This window comes from Cariama cristata, unplaced genomic scaffold (genome assembly GCF_000690535.1).
Source record: "Cariama cristata isolate BGI_N322 unplaced genomic scaffold, ASM69053v1 scaffold42835, whole genome shotgun sequence".
In the NCBI taxonomy this organism is placed as follows: domain Eukaryota; kingdom Metazoa; phylum Chordata; class Aves; order Cariamiformes; family Cariamidae; genus Cariama; species Cariama cristata.
The window spans coordinates 120-16,471 of record NW_009617800.1 but is presented as its reverse complement, the minus strand read 5'-3'; the positions used below and the strand labels follow the sequence as shown (position 1 = coordinate 16,471).

At 40.3% G+C, this 16,352-nt stretch overlaps 1 protein-coding gene across 1 annotated transcript in view; it reads right to left on the bottom strand.

Annotated features, from left to right (window-relative positions):
- UBE2E3 (ubiquitin-conjugating enzyme E2E 3) overlaps positions 1–15,919 on the bottom strand; it is a 58,632-nt gene extending 42,713 nt beyond the window's left edge. Inside the window, exons 1-2 of the mRNA XM_009700629.1 lie at positions 15,718–15,919; positions 13,509–13,559 (exon numbers count right to left, since the gene is read on the bottom strand). Coding sequence (XP_009698931.1) covers positions 13,509–13,559; positions 15,718–15,911 — 245 coding nt within the window. The 5' untranslated portion in view covers positions 15,912–15,919. The remainder of the gene's footprint in view (positions 1–13,508; positions 13,560–15,717) is intronic.
- Between the last annotated feature and the right edge of the window lie 433 nt (positions 15,920–16,352).

Below are 16,352 nucleotides of genomic sequence, written 5' to 3'. Positions count from 1 at the left end.
GAAATCGGCCTAAATAGCATCCAGCAGGATGAGGAGCCCCGTTCCTTCACTGGATGGCACAGTCCTGTACTTAAGCAGGCTGCAGAAGGCAGAGGTACCATGAGAGGGGAAGGACCTGCCAGCACACAGCCCTACCACCCTGCTGGGACTCAGGACTTCAGCTGGCAGCGCCATATCAGGGAGCTCAGCAACACGACGTGCCCACAGCCATACAAACTGAGCAGCCAAGAAATCCAGAAAGCTGGGTCCCAGGTTCAAAGATTTATTTTTCCAATGTTACACAGAGCCTACGTATTTGTGAGGGCAGTTTAATTTTGGCTTATGACTTCTAGGCTAGCAAAGCTCTGTCCACCTCAGACTACAGAACTGCCCCCCATGCTTAAATGGGATAAGGACCCAGGGAATTCAAACTTTTCTAGTAAAATCTCAGTGTGAGAATTGAAATGTAACTGTTTCACTAGTGAGCACCTAACAGAAGCAGTGAGCAAACACGTATGACTCATTTCACAACCTCCCACCCCACTCAATCCTTTACATGCCTCAACTTATCTCAAGTGTCAATCCAGATAGGAGCATACAAGTTACAAAATTAACTTAGTTCCATTCAAAGCAGAAGGTGCTACCATGCAGATTTAACCAAAAATTTAAAATTTTGCCTCGGTTTCTCCAGCATTGGAGCTAGGCTGGAGTGCAGTGACAGACTTGGCCACAGAGCCTGGGACGTGGCTGGAGCAGGGCCCAGGACCGAGGCGCTGCACAGGGCCCCTCCGCACCCACCGCCTCAGGAGAGGCGCTGAGCCAGGACACCTCCGCCACCCTAACAAGAGAGAGTTTGTTGCGACCACCAGCTCCCCTTAGGAAAAGGACAGAAAGAAACTTTAAGGGAACCTGAAAACACCTGATAACTGTCTTAACAAGCCAACAGCGATGTGATTTCTCACTGGTTGCGTCTGAAGGGATAGAAGGCTAAAGTTGGAGAAGGTTAGCTAAAGCAGAAGTAACCCTTTCCATCTCTCCAGCCAACTGTCTAATGGAAAGTGCCTAAAGTAGCAACCTTTTTAAATGTTAAAAAAGAAAACAAACTTGTTTTTTTTTTTCCCCTCAACATTCTAATACCTTTTTAAAGAATCTACTGCTGAAAACAGTTTTATGTATTTGGTAAATACAGCTTCAGTGCTATAAACTCACGGTTTCAGAAAAAGCTCAAAATGTCTCACAGGTGCTTCTACACCTTGGCATCAACTTGCAGAACCATCTCACCCTTTCCACCTCCTTTAAAACACTACAGAGAACAGTAAGGATCACCACTGCGCAATGCCAGGCTAAATTAAGTTCATTAGACATTCAGTAAATAATTATTTCTAGCTTTAGTTAGACATTGTATATAAAGCATAGAAAAATCACACAAAAGACAAACAAGTGCAATTCACAAGAAGTAAGAGTTCCCAGTTCCTTCTGCCCAGATCAGAATTACCAAAGTCTCGCTGAAGGCATATTCTTACAGAGCTTGCTTTCTCTACAGAAAGAAAATAAAGTGATAACAAAACATTTATCTGATTAGTACAGCTCATATCTCTCTCTATTTCCTCCATCCCTGACCCCACCTTCACTAATTTCTAGTAAGGCACACTTGTCATTGTACGGGAACTTTGCCCAGAATGCCCCTTATATCTATGCGAACCACACAGTGCTCAACCTACAATAGTTGTTTCAGTATCAACAACCGCTACTGTTAGCTGGCCTTCTAACTGATAAGAAATTATTTTGTTTTTCCTGTTCCTAAGACAAAAAACCCAAGCAGGCTTAACAAAACCCAAAGACTTAAAACAATGCTAATCTGTGGTATTTACCATGAAAAATAAACAGCCAACCAAAACACTTGAAAGAAAAATGCTTTTACTGTATATGTTCCCAGAGAATCCAGAAAGTAATCGATTTCTCCACATATTGATCTATTTAAGGTTTGACACTGTATAATATCAAACAAATCACTGCTCTCTTACTGCTGTTTTGGTGATGTCCCTTTTACTTTAATAACTTGTTCCTTTCTTAAAAAACTAAGTTATGGTGTGTTTGCTCTGGCATAAGTGAGTACACCACCTGCAATTCTGGTTTTCAGTTTAAAAAAAAATAAAAAAATAGGCAAATCAACTAAAAAAATGAGGTAGCCAGGTTGCAATTGGAACTCTTCACACTACCCTAGCAATCCCAGCACTCTGTGGAGGAAGAGGAATGTGGAGCTAGGCTCTACCTGGCTGTATAAAATTTGATGCGTATCATACAAAATATCTGCTCCAGACAAGCAAACAGTTTTGCAGCCATAGATTGTGCTTCAAATAGTTTATCATGTGCAGATCATCCTTGCAGTTTCGATCACTGTTTTATCACACTTGTAGAATTTTAGGTTGTATAGTATTTCTACCTTTTGCATAAGAAGTTTGTTTAATCACTCAGACTATGCTTAATATGCAGTAGCTTGTGCTGTGTAACTTAAATCACTTAAATTTGCTTCCATGGGAATATAATGTTTGTTATAGCGTTCATTACAAGTTGATTTTAGTCTCCTAAGACCTATCTTTGCTTTCACTTTATAGGCTAGAAATGAAATCAAATCTCATTTTTTTTCCCCTAGATGCTGAAGTCCAAAACTCTAAGCACAAAACTGGGCTTTGGCATAATGGGTTTGGTCCACTGGGCCCTTAAGATGTCTAGAGAGGGAGGTGTCGCTGAATCTCTAATGTCCCATTACAGCTGTAATGTCCCACTACAGCTTCTGCCATCGATATTAATGAAATAGATACAGATATGCCCTAGGTATCTATGAGCAAGTTAGGAAGAGCACCAATGTGCAATGATAACGCAGAGCTCCATGTCAAATAACCATCGCTGTACCACTTCACTTGTCCCATGGATCCTCCAGCCCGGACGAGGTCTCTGATGTTGAGATACCAGGCAGAAGGACAAAAGCTAGTTAAAGTATGAGCATACCCCAGGTGGTGACTGCACAGTAGACAAGTCCTTTGTTTGTTAGAAAAGTCGCCTGTGTGCGGGGAGGAATCTGGCTGTCCATTGTCTGCTACAATAGCTGCAGCTTCACAGCAAGAATCACCATCATCTGAACATATCTATTGCATAACTACTAATCTATTGTAACGCCTTTTTTTTTCCCCTAAATTGACTCTGCTCAAAGCATTTGGAGTCTAAATGCTTTAATTAAAGTGCAAACAAAAATAGCTTACTGCTGCTCACCTTCTCTTACAGAAAGGAAAACACCAATGTTTCTCTTTGCCATTTGTTTTCCATTTGTCCCATGGAATCTGACCTGCTGATGCTCTACTGACTTACTCTGTTTTCAGCATTTTGGTGACTTCCGTGTCTAGGCTTCAGAGTGAAGCGATAACCTGAGTTCAAACCTAAACTACCTCACTGCAGCTTCAAGCTCAATGAACCGACCTGGTATGACTGAGAACCCCTGGCTTTCTGCAGCACCCCGAACTACTAATCCAGTCATGGGGTGGCTTGAGTGCCGGGCACAGCTACCTCTGCTCAAGCTATGCTAATCAAGCATCCACAAGTCAGGCTGGCTTCGCACTGACTGCATACCTTCATTTGCTCACTGATTTCCAGCCCTGCCACTGAAGCTACATGAAGGGTTTCTGGCAAGAGAAGAACCCACCTCAAAGACAATCATGTTGTGAATCCTTGAGGCTGGCCTTTAGCTTTGCTGTCTGCTCTTTGCCTTGGTTGGCTGCCTTCCCAGCGCCTGCACCCTTCTGCATGCCTCAGAGAGGAACTACTGAAGTTTATAGCAGCATTAACTCATCAGCTGGAAACCTGCCAGGCTGCTTACATTTTCACTACAAACTTCTGAGCCCTGACTCCAGAGGGTGCTTAAGAGTGACAGGATCCATCGTCAGAGGCAGCACGCTATACAACTGTTTTCTGATGTGCTCGGATCCATTTGGGGTATTGTGCACAGACGCATGAGGGCTTGCATATCTACTGCAAACTGCATCTACGAAGCAGGGAAATATGTCCCTTGCTTTTATCTCAGTGTCAGAGGTACTTACGTGCCTGTGGAACAAAAGCAGAGAATCCAAGCACAGAGCACGTGAAGCATCAAAAATCAAGATCTACTGCACAACCAGTACTATTATTTACTCATAAAGGTGATATACCTCTGGAGAATTGATGACATGTGCCTAGCTTATTTCTAGTTAGCAGAACATGACAACTTTGTGCAAGGAAAGCAGGACTGGACCCAAAATGAAAACAAAGCCAAAATGGGTACAGGGAAATAAATCAGCAGAAAAATCACTTTGCTTCTTTTAATTGACAACAGGATAAAACCTGCGTGCTTCCAGTGACTTTTTTAATAATTGCACAGTTACTGTTGTTGCTTGAAATCACAGAACCTGTGTATTTTCCAGGATGATTATACTACAAAACCCTGATTAAAATACAGTTTTTAAATGAGGGGAAAATCACTTCCTGATGAGTTTTCCTTTAACATTGTTATTTAAATCCAGTATCACAGATAGCTTGGTCAAACTGGTCCTCAAGGGGTCACTTAGTCCATTTCCTGCTTAAAGGTAGAATCAACTGTATCTAGACAAATGGCTGGCAGGAGCAGTTTAAACTTTGTTCTTAAAAACCTCTGATGATGCAGACCCATCAACTCCGTATGCATACTGTCTTTACAGCTAGGTACTCCTCACATCTAAATTAGGTCTTCATTATGGCAATTTAAGTTGCTCTCCATAACCACCAGACAGGACTAGCAACATTTGCCTTACTTCCTTTGCAGTAACTTTCTTCTATATCCAAAGATTATTCTTTCTTTCTTCCTTCTAATCTGTATTCTTTCCAGCTAGCCCGTGTCACTTCGCAGTATTGTGCTTAAAACTGTCTAAGGTACCCCAGCTGGCCTTTACTAGTGCTGAACTGAATGGGTTGGCTTTATATACCATGTCTCCAACCCTTTTTTTTTTTTTTTCCTTTTAAAAAATACATCCTGCTATTGTGGCTGCTGTTCTATTTGTTTCTCTTGCTGTGGCCTCGTACTGTTGATTCCTGGAAGGCACATGATCCTCAGAGTGGCTACACCTTTTCTGAAGAACTGCTCATCATCCAGTCTTTTTCTCCCCATGGATTTGTGCAGCTGATTATGCTTACTAAAGTGCTGTGCCTTGCAGTTCTCATTATTCAATTACATGCTATTTTTAAGGTCACTTCCTATATTTGCCCACATCACTTTGCATTCTAGTCCTATTCTCCAACGTGCCTACAACTCCTTCCTCCCCACTGTTACCTGCAAATGCAATATTTATATCCTCCACTCCAGTATCCACGTCAACAATGAAAGCATCAATTACTAATAACTGCAGGATGGTCCTCTACAGACCCTCTCTACAAATTCTTCCAACCTGAAAGTGACCCACTGGTAACTACAGGTCACCTTGGTGTTTCATCAAGGCAATCTCTCCCCTCCTTTGTTTCTGAAAGTGATGCTTACAACAGTAGTTTCAATATTTAAATCTGTATCTGAATTCCTAAAAGATCTGGTCAGTCTATTTTACAGTAAGTGCTATAAAATTAACAACTGCTTTAGCCACAGTTCTGAACTAGATAACAGTATAGTGCACTCTCTGCACAGGGAAAATTAATCCAAATTAATGCAAGCAGGCTAGGACTCGTTTATCACTAGCAGTTACTGGCGCAAAGTAAGACATTGATTTAAAGTTACAGAATAGCTCCTGGCTAGCTTAATGGTATACATGCTCCTGTCCTAGATGGCAGCTGGATATCCTTGCCCCTGCCTACTTAGCCCTGAACTCAGAAAGTATGCTCAAGGTATTTTTCATGATGTCTGTATTACCTGTTTCAAAATGTTCCACATCTATGCAAATCCTAGTTACACTAGCTCCAGGAAATCTCCACACATCAGTTTTATATGAAGTAGTCAGCTCATTTTAAATAAAGGGTTTAATGTAGTTTAGCTGATTCTCTTATACTTGTACTTTGCCAATTTGAATTAAAATTAGGTGTCCCAAGTCTGTAAAAGTAAAAATCAAATCAGAGCAACTGATACACACAGACAAATCAGTCTGATGGGGAAGCATTCCGTGTGCTAGGACCTTGCCACACATATTCTTTATCACAAACTAAGTATGACAGGCTGGCAGTGGTGAGCAATGCAGAGTTTGAGTGTAAAAAGAAATACATATATACATGGCATATTTTAATCAGTTTTATCACAGAGCCTGAAGGGCCTTTGTACAGTTATATTTGTGAAGCAGATTTGTCCTTAAGTCTAAGGACACATTACGGTTTTTACAAATTTTTGCACAACAATGCTTAAAGAACTATTTAAAAAACTGGTCCAGCTCAGGCTCTTCTGTTTGCTGATAAAACTTATGACATAATGTGGGTCAGTTCTCTAACACTAGTAGCTGAGTGAAAAGCGTTAGAATTATTTCTACAAATCTAGAGTAGATAGCCAGCCATGACTTTTTTTTTTTTTTTGACAGTAATGCTAATGAAAACTGGTAAAAGATTTATACAACCTTTTGACTAACACACAGACATTTAAAAGCATGTACGACAGCACTGTGGACACTGCTTACACAAGTGCCTAACCTGCAAATCTGCAGGCATGAAAACTTACCCCCGTGAGTAGACATGTTGATTTGTATTGCATAACCCTGTCTTAATTATGCCACTGAGATTACTTGCACGAGAAATTCACTGTGTGGGGGCTGGTAAAAAACCTTGGTTTATAGCTTGCAAGAGGTCGACACTAGCACGGGGGAAAAAAAAAAAAATCTTGAGGCATTTTGAGTTAGTGGATCTGTCATCTAGTCTCAACTGAAAAGAAAGTAATTTAAATATTCCCACAATTCAAAAAATTCAGGAGTTACACAATCTTCCACAGTTGCATTTTTTATATAAAAGCATGTTAAATAATAGTGCACTCTAGCTCTACTTAACACTTAAATGTCTTACTGAAATGACTTTCTAAATCTGTTTCATCCCTACTCCTTAAGCAGTTTCACTGACTACTGACAAATAAGGTAAAAGCCACTCTGCACACATAAAGAGGGCAGAATCAGGCTGTTACTACAAATGGACAGAAATACAAAATACTAGACTTCTGATTGCTGTGCTAAACTATACCACTCCTTCCTACTCTAACCTAGTCTATACTCTTCTGGTAAGAAAGAGGGAGGGAAGAAAGAGAATAGAAGAAAACGCTTGGTAGAAATATTTCTAGATAAATGAAGGCTACCACTAGACAAACATATCTTTAAATCACTGTGAGCCACTGATTTACATTCAGCAACTAACAATGAAGGAATTGCTTTAGAAGGAACCGCAGGACTATGCTCAAAGTTGGACCATACTAAAAACTAATATTTCAATATTCACTTGAGAGCTACTTCAAACATGTTCATACAAGAGCTGTGAACCCTCTTCATTATATTTCTGTAACTGCAACTGCAAATTTCTGGATAGGGAAGGAAGTGTTAGAAATAATCCTGTGGGTTTGTGTTCTCAAAACCATTCTGCAAACTTCAGCTTTCTTTTCTCGTAGTATGCATTTATTGCGCTCAGTGGTGAGAAAGCACCAGGCAGGGAGAGACAATAAAAAGTATAATGTAACTATCAGAAGACACATTATCAAGTAGAGTTTGGGTGATGTTTTTTAAATTTTGCTCATTCAGCTTCAGCACAGGCATTTTTGCACATACTCCTAATATACTGTCTCTTACATACCTTAATCAGCTTCTTCTTCTATAGGGAACTATTTAGTATTCACAGTTGGGGTTTTCACTGCAGAGGTGAAAACAAGCAAAAGTGACTTTTTTTTTTTTTCTCAGTAAGACTCAATATTTAGCAATATGAAGAAGTTTGCCCAATAAGAAATCACCAGAATAAACACAAAACTGGGGGACAACCATTGATCTGAAAAGTCAACAGCCTGACTGGAATAAAAAAATAGTACCTGTGAAGACTTGGGCACACGTTTGTGCTACTGTATAGGGGCCTGGTATTCGACTGCATTCAGAATATTCTTCCTCCCACTGATTTCAAAAACGCAACAGAACTAACGCCTGGCTTTGACAAAGGAGAGATGGAAACTTATTACATTTGAGAGACAAAGGAATAGATTGACTTATTCATATCCTGGTGTGTCTGACAAAATGCTTTGTGTGAACAATGCCTACTCTGAAGGAAGGGAGGAAAAATCTAGCAGAGTTAGTTTGAATCACCTATTTAAACTGTTTAAGCAAACTTGGAATTTCCACCCCCCCCTCCCTGGGGAGCACTATGGAGTAATCACATGAATCTGCTTCACTTACTGACTGGAGTAGTCACCTCCATGGCAGAACTGGAGCAAACCACAGCTGTGCAGTAACATCTTCAACAGGCACAACTGTTTGCAGAGTAAACATTTGCCTATAACCTTACTGTAGATAGAGTATGTTAACAAAAGGAAGGCTTCTACCAGCTTAGCTGCAGCACCTTCCTCTCTAGCACAAGGCTGCGTTAACTCAAATCCAGCGCTACCTCTGCCCATGGAAGAGCCTGCACCACCAGCAGAATTGGTCATTGCTCCTCACTGCCTCAGACAGCTCAACTGAAAGAGCTTAAATTGCTGGTCTGAAGAATACCTTCACAATACAGCTTTAAATACATACTGCAATGCTTCCCCACCGATGGGGTAATAACCACAGGGAGACAGTTACAAACATCTGGATTCATGGGTCCATAACTAAACCAGTAATAGCATTCGTCTGCCAGGGCTTTGCAGGCATTTTTCTTTGTGTCAAACTCCAGACCGTGGGGTTGGGTTGGCAACACTCTGCAGTGTAGAATTAGCCCAAGATGTGGCAGTAATGAAAGGGACAAGTGCAGTCCTTAGGAAGCAGAAGAATACTGTATTAAAACAAAACCCCTACATGTCTTGCTCTCATTGTGCTCAGTGCACATACTTTGGAGTGTTATTTTAAAACAGGTAATTTTAAAATGAACTACTCAAATTATCAACCTGCTTGCAAGCCTAGGAGAGGCCACAAACAGCAAAATCATCAACTGCTACCTTTTGTAGTATTGCTTAACAAATTACATTAGTATATATTAGCATACAAGGCCTGAAAATAAACAGTAATCAAGATAGTAATCCCTATTGAGGAAAAATCTTTTCAGCAGACCTATCTGGTCAGGCACTCACTAGCCAGAGGATGAGACAGAGCAGGGAGCCTTTGGAACCATCCAAATAGATCTCCCTTCATAAGAATTCCCATTTCCCAGTAGCTACAAAGGAGGAAAGTTGCCTCTCTGACCAGTGCTCTAAGGCACGTGCCTTGTCTGGCCTTTCTTAATTTTTTTTTTTTTTTTAACCATTAGCTTTCAGATGTCTGATCTTTAATCTAAAAAGAGAAGAGATTAAAGCCAGCTGACAGAACAGACTATAAAATGCTTAAATTCTCCCACATCATGAGAAAGATGCATTATCTTAACTCACCTCTTTTCAAACCACATGAATTAAGCTTGAACTGGATACACTGATTTTGGTGTTTCCTTTCACTTCCTACAAAGTTTATACCAAACTGGATCTGTTGCAAAATGGGTTGTAAACGATAAACTAAGCTGGCATGGGTGTTATTAAACTTACTTAAAACTAGGTCGAACTTCAAAAACTTTCCCATGAAGATGAACAATGATTAATTTTGGAATGGAAATGAGGAGAACTGAGGAAAGAAGACAGAGAGTATGCGTTTTTGCTATCGTGGATCAGCAGGGCAGCCAGGAACAGCTAAAGGAAGCTGCTATAAATCATGGTATCCCTGGGAACAGCCTGACTTGTGCCAGCCCTAAAATCCAGGACGTGCAATGAGCGTTGGGGCCGGCTGCGCCCTGCTCCACCAGAGCTGCAGCCTCCAAGCTGGGCAGGTCAGAACAGCAGCCTCAGGTATAACCTTAACTACAGAGCGGCGACCTCTGATCTAAACAGTTTTATGCCATGAACTGAAAACAGTTATTCCAGATATGTCAAACCTATTTAAGAGCATCTCTGCAGCCCAGATTTACCACGCATTACATGCAAGATCTCTGCAGCATTTTCCTGAGAACGTATAACGGTGAGGTTTGGCACACTTCCATACCTTGAAGTATGTATAAGCGCTTGGCCATGGTTTGAAATTGAGCTGGCTAGGAGCAATAGGGCCAAGACCTTTTTAGCTTTGCTTTATGCTATTAAAAGCACAAAAGAAATTAAATACAGCACACTGCACCAAGTAGCACAGCTTTGAGTTAAGCCAGCAAAAGCAAGAAAAAACAGGATCAGATACCTGTGTCCTCAGTTTACCTGTCTGTCCTAGTGCTACGGTGCATGTTGGACAATAACTGACTTGTTTCAGGCTCTTATATAGGACAGGCAAAAACATGAGGAGAAAGCAGTACTTAAATTCCCTCTGACATCTTTAGTGGCTTAAGACCAAATCTAATCTTATTGTTTTTGATCTTCTATCTTTCTTGGAAATCACACCAAAATCATAGGAATTTAGAGTCTTACTGTATGTTAAAGAGTAAAGCTATCAGCATAAAAATGTTAAGTTTCATACTTGGCAACCCCGAGATGCAGTTCGTATTCACTGCTCACAAACGTGACAGTGTGATATATGATAACATGATTTTTCTAACAGTTCATCGTCCGATTAACAGAATCGGAAACCAATCTTTACTGTTGAGACAAGTAAGCAAAAAACTGCTATTTAGACATTTTTACAGTGCCTGTCATTCTGCTATCCCAGTGCCTAAAATAGAAGCTAATATGCAGCCCAGGCCTGCTCAGCACACCCAGGAACAGGGCTCTCTTGGGGCTCTGGCATTTTTATAAAACAGATGTTAGAGCAATAGATATGACTGTGGGAAATTTGACTGCTGAGGAAACCTACACCTCTTTTGCATGAGAATCACACTGCAACCAGCCAGTGTCATTTTAAAGTAGCTAAATCAGCCTCAGATCACTCCGGTGGAGTGACTCCACATGCAGTTACACCGGCAGGTGAGAAGTGGCAGCAGCCATCAGTGTTTAACATGATATGGAAAAGTTCAACATACTCTTCAATATTTGTACTGTACTCTGTTAAAGTAACATTTAATGTTTTATATGTGCCATTATCATATTTAAAAAATTGCTATTTTTTGATCACATGTAACTGAGTAACCAGAAGGACTAACAACATCCAAGAGAATCGGTTGGCAGTTGTATTCTTGTGAAGCCTGCAGCGTGGACTGCAAATGACAAGGGTGTGCTCTAGAACTGGAGAACAAACAACTTTGCATGAAGAAACCTCTTTGGGAGAACTTAATGAGACAAGGCGGTTTTTTTAAAGCACATGCGAATATGCCCAAGTTATACAGGCTTTTAAATGTTTTTTTACAAATTCTTTTCCTTTTACAAGAAATGTAATAAGTAGCATTCTGCTGCTTGTTGCATGACGAGCAATGAAGAGGTGTCCTACGCCTGCTGTGTCAGTCTGTTGCCTAATCTGTGCTACTACACCCTAGAAGAAAGCATGTTACAAGCTTCAACTGCTCTGCACGTAACACACAGCTGCCTTTACCTCCTCATACCAGAAAGGTTCCTTCTAACAAGTCACTTCCAATATAACGGTAATCCTTTGGGCACTGAAACTCTGTTCAACCTGTTCATCCTGAAAACCTAGAATTTCTGTTACAGAAGCCAGTATCTCTTGTAAATATTTTTTTATTTTGCAAAATGTAAAAATGCACTCATCACACAGTTGCTATTGAGTAAAAGACTTAAATTCCTCTTAAAAAAATACTTATGGGAACAGAAGCATTGACTTCCTCGCTGGCAAAAAAATAATCTTTTCCCCTACACTCTGTAGGAGAAAAATTTGAATAATTTTAGATACACTGGGGGGTTTTCATCATTCTCAACAGCATTCTTGGGCATCTGGTAGTACCAGCTCACAAGATAAGCTCTCTGCAATACTCTCGTGCTAATACGAGAGGAACATGCTTTCCCAAGGAGCTAAATATCAGATGGTATTGGAGAGTGTGAGGGGGAAAGCTTCTCTTTCTAAAAGCCAAGTTGTAACTTGCTGTACCCAAAACTGCTACAATTATCTTTTTAAACAACTATCAGGCATAGCCTCCCTGTTGTATTTCATTTAAATACTTTCTCTCCTACCATGCCCCCTTTGAGGGTCCAGGTATAAAGTGCGTGACCAACACAGAACTAGAACCCAGGAAGTTATTAAGAGTTATTTAAAAACAAAACAAAACACGGACCCCCCAAAAAAAACCCGCCAAACCCAGCTGACATTTGCTCTCACGACAGAGCTTGCCTCTATTGAAGAGGGAGAGCCACTGACCCTGCATACAAAGACATCAGACTGCCATAGGCAATCTACAGCACAGTCCTCAGGGTAAGACACCTTTACCAGAAATCCAGAAAAAACACAGCTCTGATTAGTCCCTGCTCTCACGGACAAGTCAGATAGCAGAACAACTCATGTTTTACTGAATTCCTAAGACCTGCACCAAACCTTTCCAACTATTCCAAAAGCCAAACAATTCCAACATAAAACTAGAAAGCACTTCCAGCATTTTTTTAAACATGTACAAGGCTCGCTGTTACACATTAGCTATTAATCAGAAGATACCTTGCAGTCAGAAATCTTACTCAGATGCATCAAATCAAAGCAACATTATTTAAATGTAGCTTTACTGCAAAACTGAACACTGGATGCTCACAGCTAATGAGAATTTTTATGCATCCTCTAAACAAAAGTAAAACATGCAAAAGATTTAAATAAGTTAGCTAGCTATGCCACTACTTAACTTTACCACAGATCAAGTGCTCCAGTTACCGTCATTTTGTCTAAGACTAAATCACTCAATCTTCCAAGCTTAGAATTCCATTTTCTAAAACCTAACAGAAGTGTTTCCTAAGATGGGAACTTCCTTAAAAATATTCTCTATCAAGAGACTACAACTTTGCCCAACAGACACATAAATTTAAAGGCAATACTTCAGCTTATCTAACTGTTAAGCAACATACTAAGAGAAAGCATATAAAAATCACATACGTTTCTTTACCTTTACTTCAGAATGAAGTGATAACTCTATAAACTTGGCACTCAGAAAGCCAGTTCAAACTACATGCAGACATTAAGTTGAAAGCTTCAGCGTATTTTGAAGTTCATCTAATTAATGTTTCACGAAGGCAGTGACCAGCTACAAAAACCAAACTGAATACACTTTACTATGTACATCAATCACTAATGACTACGCCTCCAACGTGCAGACAAAATAGCAAACTTCAATATCAAATGTTCCCTATGCTTGTTCCATCTTCTGTATGCAATTTTTGTCTAACAGTCACCGGTCGTAATCACCAAGTTCCCATTTGTTAGCCTGAGCACATTAGTCTCCTACCACCGTCCACAATTTAAGAAGCCGTTACATACCTGCAGTTAGGAGGAGGATCAAGGGTTATTTCAGCTAGCTCCTTCTGGATTCTGTTGGTGAAATGAGAACAGACACAAAGCATTTGAGATAGTCTATAGAATAAATCAGGGAATTACACTGCCCTCTACCACCATGCAGTTAAATGCAAGATTGGCTTTGCCTTCAGTAATGCTAACATGGCTGCTTCCTCTTTGTTCTCAGAGGCATAACCCAAATCCCACAGCTGAGAAACTTTGCAGCTTTTTTCCTGCTCCACGCTGTATGTAAACAGAACACTTACAACTGAGTTGGGTAGAAATTTCCCACAAGTATTCAGAAAAGTAACTCTTTCTCACGTCCAAGCACTTTTTACCAGAGATATTTTCTTTTCAAGCTAATATGCAAATGAGACAAGGGGGGGGGGGCTGCACAGGCAGATTTGACAATGACTTTAAACCAGCGCTACAGACCTGTGACTGAAGCTGAAGAAGTGAACCGCGCCGGCAGCAGACACACTCTTTTCACAATATTTTACCTACTGCTTTGCAGTGTGTTTAAAAAGTGGATTTGCAGATCTGCCAGGCTGTCTCTGTTACTGGAATAATCTCTCTAGATCAACTTTGCTTCTCTCCACACCTTCTGCTGCCTTTCCTCTCCCAACCTTATACAGTAGCTGTATTTATATGATAAAAAGTGATATAATAACTTGATATAATCTGTGCTTAGCTTTACTCTATTACAACCATTCCCAAGGTGATAAGATCTGGAAGAGGAATACCGAAAACTTTTTGTCAATTTAATAGTTTATTCAGGTACATAATAGGTGCGATTTCAAAAGACACATGGTAAATTCCTCTTAAAAATATCAAATAAGACTTCTCTTCAGAAAAGGACCCATACGAACAAGACTGTGAATTTCATGTGATAGCAAGTGTTAAAATACGAGCTAACAGAAACTGCTCTGCATGCCCTTGCACTAGTACCAGTAAGTTCAGTCAGACCACCAAACTATTTGAGATATTTGGAATTAGACTTGCAACAATTACATGAAATAAAGGCAAGAGGGGAAAACTCAGTCTCGAAAACCTGCATCTCAGGCTTTTCAAAAAAGATAAGTAATAACAAATTACAAAGCCTACATAATAGTTCCCGAATTTTTCTTTCTTTAGCCAGTCCTATTTCAAAGGGTTTCTTTAACAAGCTCAAAAGTCATCAAAGCCACCCAGTCATACTCTGCAGCAATTTCAACACCTTTCAAAAGGTATTTACTAAGTCCAATACAAAATTGCTAAAATGTTCCTAAAAGTTAGAACTACAGCGTTCACACTGAATAAGCAAAACCTGAAGGTACTACGGCTACTTTACAGCTTTTCTTGCCACAGGATATTTGCAAGTGTTTGTAAAGACAACCAACTCCAGGGAAAGAACTGGAAAGTTACGTTTCGCCTCCGAAGACCACTGGAATCAAGGGATTTAAAGTTTGCTTATTTCACACAGCTGAACTTACAGAAAATTATCAGAGTGCAGGTCTTGACAGCTGGACTGCCAGTAACCTTAAATGCAAATAAAAATGCAACAGATATAACTAAACAAGGCTTCTGAAGAGTTTGATATTTAAAAGTAGAGGCTACCCATAGAACCCCATGGTTTGAATCTGCAGATGCTAAGGGAGAAAACTCTCCTAAGTTTCTGCCGAAACAACAGCCGAATGAACCCATTACTTCAAGGTGTGCAAGGCTCCCCTGTGCATTGATATGAAAAGCTAGTCATAAGGCCCACAGGAGCCACTGGAGTTTTCTGAGTTCACTAATTAAAGAGCATTGCTTGTCATCAGTCTACAGACCATAATAAAACACACCAGGAAGACTCCACCCTATACTAATCAGGCATGGAAACCTAACTCCGAAAAAGACACCCGAAGCTGACGCTCTTTCGCACATTTTCGCAAATACGAAACGTATTTAGGCGCCCTCCCAGCCAGTGTGTAAGTTACCAAGTTCTCAAACAACTCTTCAAAAGACGCATGACAAGTCTGTAATTATTACCCCAATAAGACTTGGATTAATGAAGATCCTGCCTAGCAGGCTTCTGTACTACGGAAGTTGGTACCTTACTATTTCCCACATAGCTTTACAAGAAGAACCTCTCTGACTTGAAAAGCACAATGCAAACGCCGTGACTCAAAATACTGTGCAAAAATACTACAGAGTGTTTTACTGTCGCCTTTACCTTTTAGCACTAGTAGATAGCTTAGCAGTAGTTTTGCTGGATAGTTTGGTGTTCTTCTTCTGCTGGGTGGCAGAGGGTTTTCGTTCTTCTTGCTCTTCGGGTTCAGGTGCAGGTGGATCCCTCTGGTCGGCATCCGAACTACCACTGCTGGTACTTGGACTTTCATCGTCTGACCTCTGCCTATCACTGGACATCGTGGGGAACTTTTTTGGGGGAAGGAGAAGAAAAGAGGCAGAGTTGATACAACAGGCAGGACCCTCTCTTGCCATTCCCCAAGTTCCAGAGAACACCTGAATCAGTGATAACCCCATTTCACTAAGAAATTAATCAAAAAATATTTCTTTGTCTTGTCCCCAGGGGCTGCAGTTTGACAGCTACAAAGCAATATTTACACTTCTGAAAATACAGATATTTCCAATTTTTAAACCCACTCGCATTTTTTTCATACTTTAAACAATATGCCAATTGTCAACTTTGTTCTAAGGCACGAGACAGAATTAGCAGGGTACTCAGGCAATGAACATTAATAACTTATGACACATTGTAAATAACAGACCTCACTGAAAATGTTTTTTAAAAAGTCACTAATACCCTGTAAATATTTACACTGGAGCAGAGCATTTTATTGGGTCCAA